This window comes from Sus scrofa, chromosome 15 (assembly GCF_054392235.1).
Source record: "Sus scrofa isolate SSC_HxYL_T2T_F1_AM1 chromosome 15, Sscrofa_HxYL_maternal_Yorkshire_Landrace_v2.0, whole genome shotgun sequence".
NCBI lineage: Eukaryota > Metazoa > Chordata > Mammalia > Artiodactyla > Suidae > Sus > Sus scrofa.
The window spans coordinates 147,372,232-147,391,791 of NC_139397.1; the positions used below are offsets into that span (position 1 = coordinate 147,372,232).

At 58.5% G+C, this 19,560-nt stretch overlaps 2 protein-coding genes across 13 annotated transcripts; both read left to right on the top strand.

The window, feature by feature from the left end:
* Positions 1-390: 390 nt before the first annotated feature.
* CHRND (cholinergic receptor nicotinic delta subunit) lies at positions 391-9,995 on the top strand. Of its 8 annotated transcripts, XR_014830255.1 has the most exons (13): positions 391-453; positions 672-817; positions 1,206-1,250; positions 1,761-1,870; positions 2,042-2,197; positions 2,363-2,472; positions 3,412-3,612; positions 5,030-5,141; positions 5,241-5,355; positions 6,369-6,573; positions 6,663-6,781; positions 7,668-8,400; positions 9,564-9,995. XR_014830255.1 is itself a non-coding variant. In XM_003133730.7 (12 exons), the coding sequence occupies exons 1-12, from the start codon at positions 402-404 to the stop codon at positions 7,848-7,850; spliced, it is 1,554 nt and encodes a 517-aa protein (XP_003133778.3). In that variant the 5' UTR covers positions 391-401; the 3' UTR covers positions 7,851-9,995. The 8 variants fall into 8 exon arrangements, 6 of the variants coding, with proteins under 6 accessions (XP_003133778.3, XP_020931267.1, XP_005672338.1 ...); XM_003133730.7 differs by having other exon boundaries at positions 7,668-9,995; XM_021075608.2 differs by lacking the exon at positions 9,564-9,995 and having other exon boundaries at positions 676-817; positions 1,761-1,838; positions 7,668-8,147.
* Positions 9,996-12,268: 2,273 nt separating this feature from the next.
* On the top strand, positions 12,269-18,569 carry CHRNG (cholinergic receptor nicotinic gamma subunit). 5 transcript variants are annotated; one of them, XR_014830254.1, is made up of 12 exons: positions 12,269-12,388; positions 12,588-12,727; positions 12,960-13,004; positions 13,192-13,301; positions 13,873-14,028; positions 15,012-15,109; positions 15,429-15,629; positions 15,881-15,918; positions 16,134-16,248; positions 17,430-17,646; positions 17,836-17,969; positions 18,248-18,569. XR_014830254.1 is itself a non-coding variant. In XM_003133731.4 (12 exons), exons 1-12 carry the CDS (start codon positions 12,334-12,336, stop codon positions 18,419-18,421), a joined length of 1,560 nt encoding a protein of 519 aa, XP_003133779.2. In that variant the 5' UTR covers positions 12,269-12,333; the 3' UTR covers positions 18,422-18,569. The 5 variants fall into 5 exon arrangements, 4 of the variants coding, with proteins under 4 accessions (XP_003133779.2, XP_084856816.1, XP_084856817.1 ...); XM_003133731.4 differs by having other exon boundaries at positions 15,804-15,918; XM_085000690.1 differs by having other exon boundaries at positions 13,195-13,301; positions 15,804-15,918.
* The last annotated feature ends 991 nt before the right edge of the window (positions 18,570-19,560 follow it).

The window sequence follows — 19,560 nt, forward strand, 5'->3', positions numbered from 1 at the left end:
GCAAACCCCATCTCAGCCTCCCTGTCCCATCCACCCCCCCAAGAAATGGCCGCAGCTGACCTGCCTGACTGCTCCCCTGTCCATAGCAGACCAGGGCCACCCTGGGCTTCAGTGTCTCTGCCCAGCCCCCACCCTCACCGCTAGCTATGGCGAGTCCCAGTCTGGGATCTTAGCCTCATGTTCTTGGGCCCCTGCCCGTCTGGCAAGTCCCTGTCCCCCACCCCCCCATCACCTGCCCCAGTTTCTCGGCAGAGCCTAGAGGTATCAGATTGCGTTTCCGGCTGCCTCTTCCCTTTACCGCCCCCCCACCCTGCACCTGTCCCCTCTGTCACCCACCCACATTCCCCAGCCCCACTGACAGTCAGGAGGGGGCAGACCCGAGACCCAGTCAGAGGAGCGGGATGGAGGGCCCTGTGTTCATGCTGGGGCTGCTGGCTGCCCTGTCCATGCGTGGTAAGAGTTGCTGTCGCCCCTCCCTGAAGGGTCCCTGAGGATAGGCCTACCGGGGTCCCCCACTGCATGGTCCCCTCCCGGCTCCCCCTCCATGAGGCTCCCTCCCCCCACCCCATTGCCATTTCTTCCTGGAGGGGCAGACCGCAGGGGCCCAGCTCCATGCCCAGCAGGACCTCAGGGCAGTGTCCTCCCGGGCCCCTGTCCCCAACCCTCCCCAGGCAGCTGGGCTCTGAATGAGGAGGAGCGGCTGATCCGGTACCTCTTTGAGGAGAAGGGCTACAACAAGGAGCTGCGGCCCGTGGCACACAAAGAGGAGAGCGTGGAGGTTACCCTGGCCCTCACCCTCTCCAACCTCATCTCCCTGGTGAGATGCCCCCCTGGCCGGGCTGGGGAAGGGCAGGCAGGAACAGCCTCCTGGAGGCCTGGCTGTCTCTGGGACTGGGATGGCCGTGGAGGAAGGTCAAGGCCCCAGCCCGGTCCCTGGTCGCTCCTCTCCCCTGGGAAACATGCTCAGGCCGCCTCCATGCCCGGTGCTGCCCACAGGCCTGGGGCTGCTGCCCCTTCCCCAGCCTCAGCTCTGGGGCACCCCCCATATCCTACCCATGTGTTCCCTCCCTGCTCCGCAGTCCGCCCCACCACTCCTGACTGCTGGAGGCAGGCCACTGTCGTGGTTTCCCCTGGGTGGCAGCCGGGAGTAGTGCCTGGTGAATGTGTGCCAGCCCCTGGGGGACCGTCCTCCTGTTTGATTACAGAAAGAAGTCGAAGAGACCCTCACCACTAATGTGTGGATCGAGCACGTAAGGGGAACACCCTGCCCGGAGCTAGGGGGTGAGGGCGCAGGGCCCAGGTTCCCCTGGGGATTCTGCTTGGGGATCCCCAGCCTGCCTCAGACACTGTCCTCCAGAAGGGACTGGCTCCTGCCTTACAGAGAAACCTCAGGCCCAGCTGCCCTTCCCACGAGCAAGTGCAGCCACAAGCCCAGATAGAGCCTTTGGTGGATTAGGAGTCTTTGTCTAGGGGAAAACTGTCACAATATCTTGATTTCATTAGAAGACACTGTCTACCACCTGCCAGAAGCTCATAACAAGCTTTCTACGGCCGCGATGGAAATAGTGTGCCCTTCATCGTGCAGTGCACGACCTACACAGCCGTACATGGTGGACTGAGTCCTCACTCCTTACCCACCTTCTCTGACCTCTTTTGTCACAACCCCAGACCCTGTCCAGTCTTCCCCCAGTGAAATGGGAGGTGTAGGGGCGTCTGGACAAGAGCAGAACCCACTACTGACATTCCTTTTGGGCTTCCAGGGCTGGACAGACAGCCGGCTGCAATGGAATGCAGGAGAATTTGGCAACATCAGCGTCCTGCGCCTGCCCTCTGACATGGTGTGGCTCCCAGAGATTGTGCTGGAGAACAAGTTGAGCCACAGCCCTCCCTGCCCCCACCCCCATCACTCTGTCTCCCTTCAGGGTCTTGAGCCTCTCCCTCCAGCCTCAAGCTTCTGACTGCCCTGCTTCCTCTGCTGCCCCCAATCCTGCCAGTTCCGAGCTGCCCAGCACTCACTGTGGCCCTTGTCCTTGTCCCCCAGCAATGACGGCTCCTTCCAGATTTCCTACTCCTGCAACGTCCTCGTCGACCCCTCCGGCTACGTGTACTGGCTGCCGCCCGCCATCTTCCGCTCTTCTTGCCCCATCTCTGTCACCTACTTCCCCTTCGACTGGCAGAACTGCTCCCTCAAGTTCAGGTGCACCCATTTCTCCAGCCACCCCAGGGCGCCCTGGGGGCGAGGTGAATGGGGTACCCTCAGCCAGAGGTCCCTGCTCTGTCCTGGTTAGAGCGTCCCATCCCCACAGTGGCCCCCCCCCACCGTGAACCCCCTAAACTACCCTCTGCCCACTGCGCTCCCCAGCTCGCTCAAGTACACGGCCAAGGAGATCACCCTGAGCCTGAAGCAGGAAAAGAAAGACGAGCGCTACTACCCCGTGGAGTGGATCATCATTGACCCCGAGGGCTTCACAGGTGCTGGAGCAGCAGCTGCTGGGTGGGCAGGCCCTCCAGACCCTCGCCCCCAGATACAGTCACATTGGCACACACACCCGCCCCTGCCCCGAGACGCTCCTGTGTGTCCATACCCTTGGGACATGGACACACGGGTACCCAGACCTTCTGGGGCTGGGCAGGTTCCCTGGGAAGAGCTGTGGTTAGTCTTCCTGCCCCCAGATAGGGATAGTTGGGGCTTTGGCTGTCATTCTGATGGGGTATATGTCGCCCCCTCCCAATGTCCCCGCCCCAACCCTCTCTGTGACCAGGCTCAGATCTTTGACAGAGACCTACCCCTGGCCCTGTCTGTCAGAGGAAAGACCTAAATGCCACTCATCCCAAGGCTGGTACATCATGGAGAGAGGGGTTTTTCCTCTCGCTGCCTCATTTCCCCCAAGTCTCCTTATGTGAAATATCCATGACCTCAGCTTCTGTGTTTTTCAAGGAGAAAAAAAAAAAAAAAAAAATCAGTCCCAGAGGAGTTCCCACTGTGGCTCAGTGGGTTAAGGACCTGACTAGTATCCAGGAGAATGTGGGTTAGATCCCTGGCCTCACTCAGTGGATTAAGTATCCAGTATTGCTGTGGCTGTGGCATAGGCTGGCAGCTGCAGCTCTGACTTTACCCCTAGCCTGGAACTTCTATAAGGCCGCAGGTACAGCCCTAAAAAGAAAAAAAAAAAATCAGTCTCAGAGGAGAACTTCCCCCTTGTAGGTTGAAACTTCCATCCGAAGCCCCAGGGAAAGACATCCACCCCTAGACTGGGGGCCTTCCTCTGGGCCCCCACCCCAGCCCCCAGCCCCATCAGGGCCCTGCAGACAGGCCTGGCTGTGCCTCTGGGCCAGCCCCCCCCCCTGCCCCAAGGCCCCCCCAGCCCCCTTTCCCAGCCTGACCCCAAGGTGTCCACGTGCCACCCTCAGAGAACGGGGAGTGGGAGATCGTGCACCGGCCGGCCAGGGTCAACGTGGACCCCAGTGCCCCGCTGGACAGCCCCAGCCGTCAGGACGTCACCTTCTACCTCATCATCCGCCGCAAGCCGCTCTTCTACGTCATCAACATCCTGGTGCCCTGCGTGCTCATCTCCTTCATGATCAACCTGGTCTTCTACCTGCCCGCCGACTGTGAGCCCCGGCGCCCCGCCCTGCCCTCCCTCCTCCTGGGAGCCCCTTGGGGTCACCCCTCCCGGGGCTCCCTGCCAGTGGCAGCGCTCCATGACCCTGTCGGACATCCCCCAAGAGCGCAGGACCCCCGGGGAGGTTCACCCTCCTTGGACCTCACTTCTGCCCCCTTTTTTGGGACTTTTTAGGGCCACACCCATGGCATATGGAGGTTCCCAGGCTAGGGGTCCAATCGGAGCTGTAGCTGCCAGCCTACGCCAGAGCCACAGCAACACCAGATCCGAGCCGCGTCTGTGACCTATACCACAGCTCACGGCCACGCCGGATCCTTAACCCACTGAGCAAGGCCAGGGATCGAACCCACAACCTCATGGTTCCTGGTTGGATTCGTTAACCACTGAGCCACGACAGGAATACTTCTGCCTCTTGAGATGGGCTTCCCTGGGGAGATCCCTTAGCGTGTCACTCCATCAGGCTGAGATCAGGCTGCGCAGTCACCACTGTGCGCCTGAGAGTCTGGCTGTTGAGCCAATGGGTGAATAACAGAGTCTCTAGGAAGCCAGGGCAGGGAACATGCAATCCAGTCTCACCTGGTTCTAGAAGGGCACTTGTCATCTGTGATCACTTACCTCCAGAACATTTCCTATAAGCAGGGCACAGTGGGTTCCTGAGACAAATATGACCCAGCCCCTAGAGTTTCCTTTGTGGCTCAGTAGGTTAAGAACCTGACTAGTTTCTATGAGGATGCAGGTTCGATCCCTGGCTTCACACAGTGGGTTAAGGATCAGGTGTTGCTGTGGCTGTGGCATTGGCCTGCAGCTGCAGCTATGATTTGATCCCAAGCCCAGAACCTCCATATGCTGCAGGTGCAGCTATAATAATAATAATAATAATAATAATAATAATATGACTCAGCCCTGGCAGGCAGCATGGAAACTACGAGACTAGGAGTGTGGCCTGGAGGCACACTGCAGATAGAGGAGGGGTGCTGGGGGTGGGTCCGGGATCACAGCACCTCCGGGACTCAGGGCGGAAGAGCAGGGCGGGCTGGGCTGGGCCGGGGTCTGAGCCAAGGGCATTATCTGGTGTTGTGAGAACGCCCTGGGGAGAGACACAGCAGATGTGTCATATAGGAGGGTGGAGTGGCAGGGATTGGCTGACAATGACAGCTGGTGTCCCCCGAGCTCTACCCAGTGCCAGGCAGAGGATGAGCATTTAACATTTAATAGTTGAGAAAACTGAAGCACAGAGAGGTTAGGCTACATACCCACCTAGCAGGAAGAGGCACGGTGGGATTCGAACCAAGGTGCTCTAGCTCCTTAGCCCAGGGCCCCATGGCACCATGAACAGTCGTGCGGGGGCCCCCGTGGGACCCTTCTGGCCCAGAACCAGGGGTCACAGCTAAGTCGGGGCTCCTCAGGTGGCGAGAAGACATCAATGGCCATCTCAGTGCTCCTGGCCCAATCCGTCTTCCTGCTGCTTATCTCCAAGCGGCTGCCAGCCACGTCCATGGCCATCCCGCTCATCGGCAAGTGAGTGACGCCCCGCCCCGCCCCGCCCCGCCCACACCCCGCCCCGCCCCCCCCGCCCGCCTGGTCCTGGGCGGGGCTCCAGGGTGCACGTGCCCGCAGGTTCCTGCTCTTCGGCATGGTGCTGGTGGCCATGGTCGTGGTGATCTGCGTCATCGTGCTCAACATCCACTTCCGCACGCCCAGCACGCACGTGCTGTCTGACGGCGTCAAGCAGGTGAGGGCTCTCGGGAACCAAAAGCTGGAGGTGATGCTCGCGCCTCTGCAGGGGAACGAGCGAAGTCGGGGTCGGACCCTCACACCCAGAGCGCTACCCGGTGGCCAAGCGACCCTGCTGCTCCGCACGCCCCAGGCACCCCTCTCCCAGGCCAGTGTTATCTGAAAGAAACCAAACGCTAGGAGCTCCCGCTGTGGCGTAAAGGGGTCGGTGATGTCTCTGCAGCGCCAGGACGCAGATTCGATCCCCAGGCCCTCACTGTGGTTTAAAGGATCCAGTGTTGCCGCAGCTGTAGCATAGGTTGCAGCTGTGGTTGGGATTCGATCCCTGGCCCAGGAACTCCATAGGCCGTGGGGCAGCCAAAAGAGAAAGACAAACAAGAAAACCCAGACACTGTGAGATTTCCTTTGAAAGTTCAGGGACAGGTAAAATCAATCTTTGGTACATAGACGTCAAGGCGGTGTTTCCCTCTGGGGTCGGTAGGGATTGATGGGAGTGAGGCACAGGGAACATTCTGGAGATAAAGTTCTTATCTGAGAGGTGTTTATGCAGCTGAATGCATCTGTAAAATTTCACCTAGCCACAGGCTTAGGATTTGTGGATGCTACTGTGTGTTTGTTAAATCTCATTTCAAAGAAAGGTGAGAACTATGGGGGCTGCGTGCCCAGGAGGGGGCTGGCCTTGCCTCTTGGCCTCTGCAGGGTCACCTGGTTGTTCTGGGACAGCTGAAGGCAATTTAGCAAGTTTTTCCGTCTAAGCTCGGGATTGGGGGCATTCATTTTTCTTACTTTTTTGGTTTTCCTGTATAATTCATTTTCAACAAATAAGCTCTCTATGCTGTGAGGAATGAGGGAGAGTTGGAAGCAACCTAAGTGTCCATCGGTAGGGGATTGGGGGAATAAATGACAGCATCAGACTGGGGAGCACCTCGTGGCAGCCAGGAATGGAGGCCCAGATGTTTGGGTGGGTGAAGGTGGCGCACGTTTGTCAGATGTCCCCCCCGGCCTGCGCAGCTCTTCCTGGAGACCCTGCCCGAGGTTCTGCACATGTCCCGCCCAGCAGAGGATGGGCCCAGCCCCGGGGCCCTGGTCCGGAGGAGCAGCTCCCTGGGCTACATCTCCAAGGCAGAGGAATACTTCTCAGTGAAGTCCCGAAGTGACCTCATGTTTGAGAAGCAGTCAGAGCGGCACGGGCTGGCCCGGCGCCTCACCACTGCACGTGGGTCCCCAGTGGTGTGGGGTTTGGCCTATCTGTGGGAGGTGGGGTGGGGGCAGACCTCATGTCCACCTCTGGCCCGGTGTCCACAGGCCGGCCCCCAGCAGGCTCTGATCAGGCCCAGCAGGAGCTCTTCAGTGAGCTGAAGCCAGCTGTGGATGGGGCCAATTTCATCGTCAACCACATGAAGGACCAGAACAATTACAATGATGTGAGTAGCCACAGGGTTGCCGTGTACAGGTGTTCAAGTGGTGCACTGATCAAGCATAACCTATCTTCAATGGGCACAGTTCCCCTCAGAGATACCTACCAACTTAGGTGAAGGACTTCACAGTGGGGGCAGATGCCAGGCCCCTCAGGAAGGGGAGCCCCTGCCTAGTAATCCCAAGGTGGCACTCAGATATACACACAGGCACACAGCTCTGCCCTGCTGGGACCATACTCTGGACCTCCCTTAGGTCCTTCCCAGCTGCCAATCATTTTCTGTCCCTGCTCAATCCTGAAACACCGGCCAAAGCAAGACATTTAAAAGGCAGCCTTGGAGTTCCTGGCATAGCGCAGCAGAAACCAATCCAACTAGGAAACATGAGGTTGCGGGTTTGATCCCTGACCTCACTCAGTGGGTTAAGGCTCTGGCATTGCCGTGAGCTGTGGTGCAGGTCACAGATGTGGCTCAGATCCTGCATTGCTGTGGTATAGGCCGGCAGCTGTCACTGATTGGACCCCTAGCCTGGGAACCTCCACATGCCGTGGGTGTAGCCCTAGCAAGCAAAAAAATAAATAAATAAAATAAAAGACAGCCTTATATGATTGTTGAATATTGTAGAACTTTAAAAGATTCTGTCTTGAGAAAGGGGCCCCTTTTTCCAGTTCACAAAGAGGCTAGTGGCAGCAGTGAGTGGCTGGGAGGGAGGCTATGGCCCCATTCTCCGTCTCCTGTTTGGGGGACATGCCAGCCCAGCCCATCTGCTGTGAGCCCGAGGCAGGCTCACAGGTACCCCGAGGCCATGCCTCTGTCACCAGGCCCCAGCTTGGGGCATGCGTCTGTGGTTTGAGGGCCCTTCCGACCCCGCTGTTTCTGTCACCTTTGCCCCCAGGAGAAGGACTGCTGGAACCGGGTGGCCCGCACGGTGGATCGTCTCTGCCTGTTTGTGGTGACGCCCATCATGGTGGTGGGCACGGCCTGGATCTTCCTGCAGGGCGCCTACAACCAGCCTCCACCCCAGCCTTTCCCCGGGGACCCCTTCTCCTACCGCGAGCAGGACAAGCGCTTCATCTAGAGTGGGCCTTGGGCGGGGGGGGGTGGGGGTGGGCTGGGCTGGGAGGCAAGGTTGGGCCTGAAAGGGATGGGCCTGGAGGGGAGGGGGAGGGGGTCGGGTGGGGGTGGGGTGGGTAGCTGTGAGGACAGGGGTCTAAGCATCCACAGACTCTTCTTGGGGAGGCTGACTCCCAGCCCTGAGACTCCAACCCAGTTGGTCCTGCGAGGCTGGAGCCGAGACTCAGCTGAGATCAAGGGAAGCGAGGGAGAAGCCCCATTTCTCAACAGTGGTTCCTTTGTGAATAAAGCCAGGAGCCAACGGAGGTCTGAGAGTGGACCCCAGCTGGGGGCGGGGCAGGATGATGGGGGGAGAGGCAGGGGGCTGGCCTTCGGGGACCAGGGAGGATGGCACTCGGGCCGGCCTTCGGGGGGGGACGGCTCTCTGAGGGCCTTTCATGGCTAGCTTGATTACTGTCTGAGTACCAGATGTCCACAGCTCACAGTTCATGAAATCAGGGATTTACGATGAGCTTTCGCCTGAAAGTTATTGCTGCTCTGTCATTAGCAAAACAGTAAGTTTTTTAATTAATTACTTTTCATTTAATTCATTCTACTGAAACTCAACTTTCTGGTTAAAACTGGAGTGGATGCTATTTATAATCCAAGCTTTTACATCAGGTCCATTGATCTATTGGTCCCTTCTTTTCACTCCAAAGAAGAACTGATAGAATCATACATTAGATATACTATAGAGATGCAAAATTTGTTTCACTCTTGGAATTTCTTATTGTAACATTGTATGATAACCCGAAATATTTTACTTGTGCCTTTGCTTTAAACAATGAAAGTTTTCCATTTGCTGCGGGAGCGGCCCTAGAAATGGCAAAAAGACAAAACAAAACAAAACAAAACAAAAAAAACTTCTTGCCTCCTCTGCCCCCAAGTGGAGGTAGAGCAGGTGGGATCCTGTGCCTTCACCCGCCCCCCCCACCTCTTCCAGCCACCTCCTCCTGACACCCCTTAGCCTTGGGCTTCTGAGACACCACCTGGAGCTGAGGTTGGGGAGACCCCTCTCCAGGCCACTGGCAGAAGAGATTTTTGGCAGGCGTGGGAGCACCGGGAATGCAGAATGGGCTCCCCCAGGCCCTTCTGCCTTGGCTTCCCTGTCTGGTTCCCTCTGGGAAGCTGGGGCGGGGGGTGGAAGGGTCAGGTTCAGCATCTGCAGGGGCCAGAGGTCAGCCCATCAGCCTCGGGTCACACACACCATCCTAGAGCCCTGGGACTCGGCCGTCCGCCCAGGATTGTCCCCTCTTGACCCTATTCCTCCTCGCTGGAGCGGGGTTGCCAGGCAAGACCTGGGACATACTTGTGCTAAGAAATGATTCCTTGTTTATCTGAAATTTAACTTTAACTGGGACTCTTGTAATTTACTTTGCTGAATCTGGCAGCTCCACCGCCAAGGGGCCCCCACCAATCCCATCCCGAGGGCCAAAGGCTGAGGGTGCAGGAGCCAAAGGATGTGTTTCTGTGAGATAGCCCACCACCAAGGTTGCCCCATGATCCCCACTTCCTGTTATTTATACCCTGCGTAGTGACTCCCACGGCTCCAGGACTTGTCTGTGCGACCCAGAGCATGGAGCGTAAGTGTTAGTGCGTCACTTCCGAGATTAGGTCCTAAGAGGCACTGTAGCCCCCCCCCTCTCTTTTTTTCTCTTTTGGCTTCCCCATGGCATAGGGAGTTCGCAGGCCAGGGATCAGATCTGCACCCCAGTTGGGACTTCATACGATCCTGGATCCTTAACCCACTGTGCCAGGCTGGGGATCGAACCTGCAGCCCAGTACTGTGGAGACCTGCTGGACCCCGCCCCCCTCTTTCTGTCTGTCTTGCTCGCACTCCCTCAATCATTCTCAGTTGGCTCTTGGACTTTGGGGGAGCCGGCTGGCATGATGAGCAGCACTGTGGAGAAGCCCATATGGCAAGGAACTGAGGCCTCCTGCCAACAGCTATGTGAGTGATATTGGAAGGGGATCCTTCAGGCACAATGGAGCCTTCAGAGGAGATCACAGCCCCCCAAAAGTCTCTGAGCTAGAACCTCCCAACTAAACGGCTACTGGATTTCTGACCCTCAGCAATCATGAGACAATAAATGTTTGTTGTTTGAAGAGACAACGTTTTGGGGTGGCGCCTTACACTAGCGGCATGACTTTCAGTGAACCACTCCTCATCTCTTGGCTTCAGTTTTCTCATCTGCAAAGGTGGCTCAGTGGTTAATGAATTCACCTAGTATCTGTGAGGACACGGGTTCGATCCCTGGCCTTATTCAGCAAGTTAGGGATCCGGTGTTGCTGTGAGCTGTGGTGTAGGTCGCAGATGCAGCTCCGACTCAATCCCAGGGCTGGGAACTTCCATATGCCACAGGTGTGGCTGCAGAAAGAAAAAAAAAAGTTTTTTTAAATCAAAAAGTCAAGGTACAAATCTTTAACTTTTCCCCTTGAACAGGGAAAGAAAATAGCTTGGACTTCTATCCTTCAGATGAACAGTCTGTCTGGGTCTTTCCTGGAATTGGCCACTAACGCTGGGAAGGTGCCTGTCTCACTGAGACCAGAGAGGGCAGAAATCAGATCCCTCAGCCACTGTTGTTGCCTCTCTCTGTCATACGGTGGCGCTGTGGGCAGCAGGTCTTAGTCCGACAGGAAGGTCTCCTTGTCTGACCTGCTCAAGTGGCTGTAACCATTCCAGAGAAGGCAACCCCCAAATGCCACACCCAACCAGGGGTAACTCTTACGCAGGTGCCCAGGGTCACAGAGGGTCCCCCGACAGTACCCACTCCCCCAGGGTGCTATCGGGACCTATCCATGTGGCCTTCCCTTCCCAGGAAGTCACACCCCAGGGACCAGCTTCCCAAGAAGCCAGAGGGCGTCCCTACACACTCTGCAGGCCATCAAGGCTACCCACTCTCTTGCAAAGGGCCATGAATCCATCAGGATTGCGCTGGGCCGTAAGGAACACAAAACCCAAAGAACTGTGGTTTAGGGAGTTCCCACTGTGGCTCAGCAGGGAATGGACCCAACTAGTATCCAGGAAGATGTGGGTTCAATCCCTGGCCTCGCTCAGTGGGTTAAGGATCCAGCGTTGCTGTGGCTGTGGTGTAGGCTGGCAGCGGAAGCTCCAATTAGACCCCTAGCCTGGGAACTTCCATATGCCAGGTGGGGGCCCTAAAAAGCAAAACAAACAAACCAACAAACAAAAAACCCTGTGATTTAAACAAGAAGTAAGGTGTCCTCTTTCTCACATGGTAAGCTGTGTCTCAGCTGCCCCACAAAGCTAGGAGGGACCCAGGCTCTGTGCCCCCTGCCCAGCCCTTCCTCCTTAGTGTCCCGGCTTTGTCTTCAGGCTGGTTGCTTCTGGTGGTTCGATGACTGTCACATCACCACGCATCACATCAAGTAGGAAAGGGGCCAGCCATTTCTGCCCCTTTTATCAGGAAGCAAAAGCTGAAGCCCCTCAGCCGACATCAACAGACACCCCATCAGCCAAGCTGTTTTCACCCGGCCACTCCATCTGCAAGGGAGCCTGGGAAACAATCATTTTGCTTTTCCAGCCTCTGGAGTAGAAGGTGGCAAAGCTGTTAGACCGCAAGTGAACACGAGAGATTTTCTCTCTTTTGCGGGCTGCACCTGTGGCATAGGGAGGTTCCCAGGCTAGGGGTCGAATTGGAGCTGCAGCTGCCGGCCGACACTACAGCCACAGCCACCTTGGATCCAAGCTGCATCTGCAGTGACCTACAGTGCAGCTCACGGCAACCGGATCCTTAACCCACGGAGCGAGGCCAGAGATTGAACCCACGTCCTCATGGATGCTAGTTGGGTTCATAACCCATGGAGCCACACCAGGAACTCCCAACCCTCCCCGTTTCAAGCTCACCAGGCCCCAGTCCCATGCCTCAGAGAATGGGGGGACACTGACCTGGTGCCCTCATTTGTGTTAAGGTGTCGTTGCCTGGGGGACAGAGCTGGTCTCTCCCGTGGGCACTTGGCCTTCAGCGTCTCAGCCTGGTGGAGTCACCATGGAGATGTCAGGCTGGTGGGACATGTTTGGGACGAAACCTGCTTACCCATCAGCTGTCACACAAACACATCCCCCAAATTCTGACCCTGGTCAAGGCCCCTCCTCAGCACCCTGCCTTCTCTCCCCACCCATCTGTCCCTGGCTGGTGTCCTCGGCCCCAGCTGGAACATGGATGGAGCCTGAGCGTGGGGACAGATGCTGGACCGTCTCCGTTGGGGCAGACGGGGCCCCTCGGTCCTCCCCAGTCTGGGTAACCTGACCCTGGCATTGTGTCCATCCTGGAACAGCTGACGGCTCTGTGGTCAGACAGCTGGTGGGGCCAGGCTGGCTGGGGTGGGAGTGTGGGCTGTTACATGAGACCCAGAGCCTGCATCTCTCTAGCCCAGGCCGGGGGAGCTGCAGTCCCACTGCTGTCACTGCCGAAAGCTGCGGCGCCATGCACGGGGGCCAGAGGCTGCTACTCCTCCTGCCACTGCTGGCTGTCTGCCTGGGTGTGGACCCTGGGGGGTGCAGGGCCTGGAGTGTCCAGGAGCCGGGGTGCAAGGCCTCAGGGGACGGAGGGTCTGGAGGGTTACTGGAGCCCGATTGCCACCCCCAGCTCCCTGCTTCTCCAAGTCACACCCTCCTGCGGCCTCCCTCTCCTTCGGCCCCAGAGCCCCTGCACCCCCCACTCACCGCGGACGGTTGCAGGGGCCCAGGGCCGGAACCAGGAGGAGCGGCTGCTCGGGGACCTGATGCACAACTACAACCCCCACCTGAGGCCCGCCGAGCACGACTCGGATGTCGTCAACGTCAGCCTGAAGCTCACCCTGACCAACCTCATCTCCCTGGTGAGCACGCGATGCAGGACAGGGGCCGGGTGGGGGGTGGCACCTCCTGCCCCTGGGACCTGCTGGGGAGAGAGGGGGCTGGCCCCAGCAGCCAGGAGCAGGGAGCGCCCACAGGGGAGAGCCCGGGAGCTGGAAAACTCCCGAGGGGGCCGCCCAAAAGCTGGGGTCTCGTCGGGACTAACCTCTGGGGAGGCTAAGGGATGGGGTTTAGCCCTCCGTTCTGCACCCCCAGAATGAGCGAGAGGAGGCCCTCACCACCAACGTCTGGATAGAAATGGTGAGACGCCACCCTGCCGCCCTCTTTCCCTCTATCAGCCCCCACCCTGGGGTCCCGAGGCCCTTGGAGCTGCTGTTTCCCTCCAGCCTCGTCCACCCCTCCCCTCCCTCACCCCACCCAACCCCAGGCTCCCGTTCCTGGGGGTGGGATGGTGCAGCAGGGGCCTGGCCACCCCCTTCCCCTGCAGCAGTGGTGTGACTACCGCCTGCGCTGGGACCCAAGCGACTACGAAGGCCTGTGGATCCTGAGGGTACCGTCTGCCATGGTGTGGCGGCCTGACGTCGTGCTGGAGAACAAGTGAGGACGGCGTGCAGGCAGGGTGGGGGGACAAAGGACACAAGGGCAGAGCCCAGCAGGACAAGGGGGCTCTGGGAAAAAGAGACAGGTGAACAGAGGGTGCAGCCTGGGGACCCCACGGGGACAGGTGATGAGGGTAGGGCCCAGGGCCAGCAGACCTGATTCCAGACCTGGCTCCAGCACCTCCCACCTGGGCCACCCGGGTGGGTGGCTCTTCCTCTACCATGGGGACAAGGACAGCTCCTACAGAAGTTGTGTCAGGAGTCAACAGGACAGGCTCGCTAGGGCTGCCAATGGCCTGGCAGCTTAGCTGGTGTGTCGCTCACTGTTAGGACATGAAGAGAGTAGGGGAACGCAGTAGTGATTAGGAGGTGGGGCCGAGGGACCCTAGTGGGGTGGGTGTGGCAGGGAGGTTCCTGTGGGGCCAGGAGGGGACTGGGCAGGGGCGGGGGAGGGCTGCTGCCCCCAGGCTCCATCCACTTGGGGCGGAGGGCTGGTCTGGGCACAGGTCTTGGCCAGGCAGGGATCATCAGGTATGAGCCCCCCGCCTCGTGGCCTGGTCTGTACGCAGCGTGGACGGCGTGTTCGAGGTGGCCCTCTACTGCAACGTGCTCGTGTCCCCCGATGGCTGCGTCTACTGGCTGCCGCCCGCCATCTTCCGCTCCTCCTGCCCCGTCTCTGTCACCTACTTCCCCTTCGACTGGCAGAACTGCTCCCTCATCTTCCAGTGAGGCCACTGACGGGGGTGGGGATTTGGGGAGCCGCTCCAAGAGGGGCCCTGGAGGGGGAGGGGACATGGGGCTTCCAGCCAGGGGCATGACTCCACTTCCCTGGGGCCTCTGTGCCTGACTCGGGCCCAGACACCCCAAGACACCCATGTCCCTGCCTGCTAAGGCCCAGGCTCCTCGCTCACCCTCCTTCACTGCCTTAGTTTCCCTGACTGTGCCCCAAAGAGGGACTATGAGGGCGGGGGTGGGCGGGCAAGAAGGCCCACACACGTCCATGACACGCATGCTCACACAGGCTGCACCCTCCAGCCCCGCGGAGGAGGGGGGCGCTGCCTCAGTGTCTTCATCCACTAATGAGTTCCTGTGGTGCAGAGGAAACAAACCCTAGTAACCATGAGGTTGCAGGTTCGATCCCTGGCCTTGCTCGTGGGTTAAGGATCTGGTGTTGCCGTGAGCTGTGCTGTAGGTCAATGATGCGGCTGGGGATTTCGTGTTGCTGTGGATGTGGTGTAGGCCAGTGGCTATAGCTCCGATATGACCCCTAGCCTGGAAACCTCCGTATGCCACAGGTGTGACCCTTAAAAAAAAAAGGGAGAAAGAGGGACTGTGTGAGGGTTTCCCCATATTTTACAGGGACGGTCTTTTTCACAAGGACACCTGGCAGGGAGACCCTCCTGGGCAAACCAGAGAGGTGCAGGGTCTCACCAAGGTCCCTGGTCCCTGTTCTCCCCCAGAAACAGCGGGATCCTGGAACATTTGGCCACCAGGGGGCGCACTGGGCAGCAGCCTCCTGGCCCTTCAACTCCAAGAGCCCAACTCCCTGCCCTGTCACATCCCGCCAGGATTTTCTGACCTCAGAAATTCTTGGCTGCGCTTTTGGAGGCAAAACGGCCCACATTTGCCCTCAGGTGACCATCTGTGTGACACCGTGGGTGGGTCTACACCCGCTCAAATTTATCCTCTTTCCCTCCCCGTCTCCCAGGTCCCAGACCTACAGCACCAACGAGATCAATTTGCAGCTGAGCCAAGAGGACGGTCAGACCATCGAGTGGATCTTCATTGACCCCGAGGCTTTCACAGGTACCCTCCACCCAAGGCCCCTGCTGGAGCCGGCTGTGGGGCAGGGCCAGACCTGGCTCATGCCACCCTCCCATGAAACCCAAGGTGAAAACCACACCCAACCATAAAATACATCTATTCAAAGGCCCAGCAAAGTTCTGATTTCCCCCAGGATAATTCGCCCAGTTTCGGCAGGAGGGAGATCAGGCATCCACCCGCCCCTGTTTCCACCCTTGGCTCCCCTGGGCACACGCTGGCTGCCCCGTGGCTGGGTCGCACGGACTTGGGTTTCTGTCTGCCTGTCCGCACCCCCTGTGCCCACTCAGCCTGCTGCCCACAGAAAATGGGGAGTGGGCCATCCGGCACCGGCCGGCCAAGATGCTGCTGGACGAGGCGGCGCCGGCCGAGGAGGCAGGCCACCAGAAGGTCGTCTTCTACCTGCTCATCCAGCGCAAGCCCCTCTTCTACGTCATCAACATCATCGCGCCCTGTGTCCTCATCTCCTCCGTGGCTGTCCTCATCTACTTCCTTCCCGCCAAGGGTACCCAGCGCCTGTGGGAGGGGAGCCATGGTCCTGGCCAGCGGCCCAGGGGGGAGCTGGGAGGGCAGAATGGCACCGGACCTGGGACCGGGGACATGGACTCCTTGTGGGGAGGGGGGTGCCTCACGGTGGGGAGGTGGCGATCTGCTCTGAGGGCCTCTTGGTCATGGGCAGCGGGTGGCCAGAAGTGTACTGTTGCCATCAACGTGCTCCTGGCCCAGACCGTCTTCCTCTTCCTTGTGGCCAAGAAGGTGCCCGAGACCTCGCAGGCAGTGCCACTCATCAGCAAGTAAGGCTGGTCCTGGAGCCTGTGCCCACCTCCTCCCCTCCCCTCCCCTCTCAGGAAGGCAGGGCACCGCCCTTCTGCCACCCCTCCCATCCCCCTCCATGCCAGCCCCTCACCCCAAGGGATGGGGGCATCAGCCGCTCGGGTGCGGGTGGTGCCTGGGGATGGAGTGCTCCCTGAAGGGCGAGCCCCGCCTCCTGCCCCCTCCACCCCGGCAGGTACCTGACCTTCCTCCTGGTCGTGACCATCCTCATTGTCGTGAATGCTGTGGTCGTGCTCAACGTATCTCTGCGCTCCCCCCACACACACTCCATGGCCGGAGGGGTCCGCAAGGCAAGCTGCCCAACCCCCACGCCCGCACCCTCCTGCCCAGTCCACTCGCCTCCCCCTGCACGCCTGTGCCCTGCGTGTTCCTCCCCTACCGCACTCAGCAGCAAACCTGCCCCTCGTGCGTCTTGAAGCACGTGCCCAAATGGATGAATAACAATGAGTGCTTGGGGGTTAAGAACCCGACTGGTGTCCCTGAGGATGCAGGTTCCATCCCTGGCGTCACTCGGCAGTTAAGACTCCAGCATTGCCACAAGATGCAGCTTGGATCCTGTGTTGCTGTGGCTGTGGTGTAGGCCGGCAGCTGCAGCTCCAATTCGACACCTAGCCTGGGAACTTCCATATGCTGCAGGTGGAGTCCTAAACAAAAACATTTTTTAAATTAAAAAAAAAAGAATAATGCTTACTATGGGGCAGGTATATTACATGTACTAACTTTTTTTTGAGGGCCGAGCCTGAGGCACATGGAAGTTCCCAGACTAGGAGCTGCAGCTGCCGGCTTACGCCACAGCCACAGCAACGCTAGATCCAAGCCGCGTCTTTGACCTACACCACAGCCCACATCGACACAGGATCCTTAAGCCACTGAGCGAGGGCGGGGATTGAGTTCATATCCTCATGGATACTAGTCAGATTCTTAACCCACTAAGCCACAAAGGGAACTCCAATATACTAACTTATTTAATGTCCATAAAATCCCTCCAAAGAGGGTAGTAGTATCACCTACAGTTTACACAGGAGGAAACTGAGGCACAGAGAGGTGAGATAGCTTACCCAAGGTCGTACGCCCAGACAGTGGCGGAGGCAGGATTCTGCCCAGCAGTTTGCCTCCAGTGCTGGTGTGATCTGTGGCCCATCGGGTAGCAGTCAGCTGAGACCCTTGTCACAAATGCAGATTTCCGGGCCCACCCTGGCATCTGGCATCCTGGGCCAGAATAGCAGGGGTAGAGCCCAGGAACCTGTGTTTGTGACAAGTGCCTTGGTGATTCTGCTGTGCACAAAAGTCTGGGCCCTGGGCTCAGTGTCTGGCACAGAACAGGCAAGTGACCCACCTTGCCTGACATGCTGCCTCTGGCCCCCCAGCTCACGAGCCCTCTGTGCCCTTCTGCTCTGAAGCCCAGCCCAGCTGCCAAACGCCCAGGTCTGCTGGCTGCAAAGCTACATCACCCCCAGCATCTCCCCTCCAGGTGTTCCTGCGGCTCCTGCCCCAGCTGTTGCGGATGCACGTCCGCCCACTGGCCCCAGCGGCTGTGCAGGACCCCCGGCCCCGGCTATGGAATGGCTCCTCCTCAGGATGGTCCATCCCAGCTCGGGAGGAGGTGGCCCTGTGCCTGCCCCGCAGTGAGCTCCTCTTCCGGCAGCACCAGCGCAATGGGCTGGTGAGGGCAGCGCTGGAGAAGCTAGGTGAGGCGGGGGTGGGACCCTGGGACTCCAGACGGGAAGGGCCGTCTGTTGGCTAAGGTGCCAGGCACAGCAGATGAGTGCTGGGCAGGTGTCCTGGTTGGGGAGAGAGGGGCTGGGGTCCCTAAGGAGAGGCCACTTTCTCAGACTGTTTTCCTTCATTCTTCTCCCCAATCCTCCCGCCTCCAACAGAGAAGGGCCGGGAGTCCGGGCAGAGCCAGGAGCTGTGTGGCAGCCTGAAGCAGGCCGCCCCCGCCATCCAGGCCTGCGTGGAAGCCTGCAACCTCATTGCCCGCGCCCGGCACCAGCAGAGTCACTTTGACAGTGTAAGGCAGTCTGGGCTGGGTCGGGGGCTGAGTACCTGGTGAGGGACTTGGACCTGAGATGGGGGCAGGATGAGGGGACTGGCTGTGGTAGGGCATTGAGATGGGAAAGGTAGAACTGGGACTGGGACCAGAGGACCCCTGGGAAGAAGCCAGGTTGAGGCCTGGAAGTAGGTGAGAAGGACTCAAGGAAATGAATGGAGGCTGGATGGCCAAGGGTGGCACAAGGCTCCAGCTTGGTGTCACCACTGGTCATCTCACACCCTGCCTCTCACCCTCAGGGGAACAAGGAGTGGTTCCTGGTGGGCCGAGTGCTGGACCGTGTCTGCTTCCTGGTCATGCTCTCGCTCTTTGTCTGTGGCACTGCTGGCATCTTCCTCATGGCCCACTACAACCGGGTGCCCGCCCTGCCATTCCCCGGAGACCCCCGCCCCTACCTGCCCTCCCCTGACTGAGCCAACCAATTGCTGTTAGCCACGCAGTGTCTTGTCAGCTGTGTTCTGCTGCTGAGGTTATGAGGAGGCTCTCTGGGGAGCCCCCTTCACAGTCATATGAGCCAACAGGCCCTGAGAAAAGCTGGGGAAATAAAGCGGCAGAGCTGGAGCCCTGGAGTGGTTGGGGATGGGATGTGGGCAAAATGTGCTCGTGGGATCGGCATCCACGTGGCACTGGCTTGCTGGTCCTGTGATTCCCCTCACTTCGGCAAAGTGTCAACAACTCCCATCATTTCTGAAGCCCTAAGGACTCTGTTTTTTCCTATCCTGACTAGGCAAGGTCCTATCCTTCCAGGTCTGGCCCTCTTTTCCCTTCTATGAGTTCCCTGTAGGCTCCTGAAGGAGGGAAGTCAAGAGAGAAGTGAAGAGTAGCAGCCAATGCTCTCGTGAAAGAAAGGCAGCTGTCCACTCCAGCTGGCATCTGCCTGCTTTCTGGGTGCTGTGAGCACCCAGTACTCACCTGTACCAGTGGTCTTTCCATTCGGATGCATTTTTGGGGTCACTGATCACCAAACATTTTGTGAGTTCTAGCATCTTTTTCCATGGTTAAAGTAAGAGCTCCTCATAGCATCATGGAAAAGCAAGAGTCACTATTCCCCCGTGTTTGGCCTGGGCAAACTGGGACCCAGAGTGAGGGGCTTCCCAGACCAGTGGTGGCTAAATAAGGTTTGGAGTCCAGAATTCCCAACTCTGACCCAATCGTCAACACTCCGAGAAAGTTCGATGGCCTAGAAAACAGACACTTCCTTCTTCTCTTCTCACAGGCCAGGGCATGTATTTGCACTGGTCCCAAAGGAGGGGTCGAGCTAGGCAGGGAGGCAGGAAGGCAGGGAGGCGACCCTGACCAGTCTCCCTTTGCCCCTCTCAGGAAACATGGCCAGCTGGTCTTTCTGAGGGAGAAGACTCTGCTTTGAGAGTATAGCTGGGGCCTGAGTTCTGGTGGTGACGACTTGGGCAAGTCATTTGTGTTCCCTCAGCCTATTTCTTCATCTATAAATACGGGCACAGGTGTCAGTTCCTCTCTACCCTCATCACAAGATCAAAGGTGCAGTGAAAGTGACTAAAAAGTGTTAAAGTGTCACATAAAGACCTGATAATGG

Excerpts from the sequence above, each read along its gene's own strand:
- CHRND (XM_003133730.7), top strand. The coding sequence starts at position 402 with ATGGAGGGCCCTGTGTTCATGCTGGGGCTGCTGGCTGCCCTGTCCATG. Across the intron at positions 454-671 it reads GGCTGCCCTGTCCATGCGTG|GCAGCTGGGCTCTGAATGAG; the intron begins GTAAGAGTTGCT and ends AACCCTCCCCAG. Across the intron at positions 1,251-1,760 it reads CTAATGTGTGGATCGAGCAC|GGCTGGACAGACAGCCGGCT; the intron begins GTAAGGGGAACA and ends TTGGGCTTCCAG.
- CHRNG (XM_085000689.1), top strand. The coding sequence starts at position 12,334 with ATGCACGGGGGCCAGAGGCTGCTACTCCTCCTGCCACTGCTGGCTGTC. Across the intron at positions 12,389-12,587 it reads ACTGCTGGCTGTCTGCCTGG|GGGCCCAGGGCCGGAACCAG; the intron begins GTGTGGACCCTG and ends GGACGGTTGCAG. Across the intron at positions 17,970-18,247 it reads AGCAGAGTCACTTTGACAGT|GGGAACAAGGAGTGGTTCCT; the intron begins GTAAGGCAGTCT and ends TCTCACCCTCAG.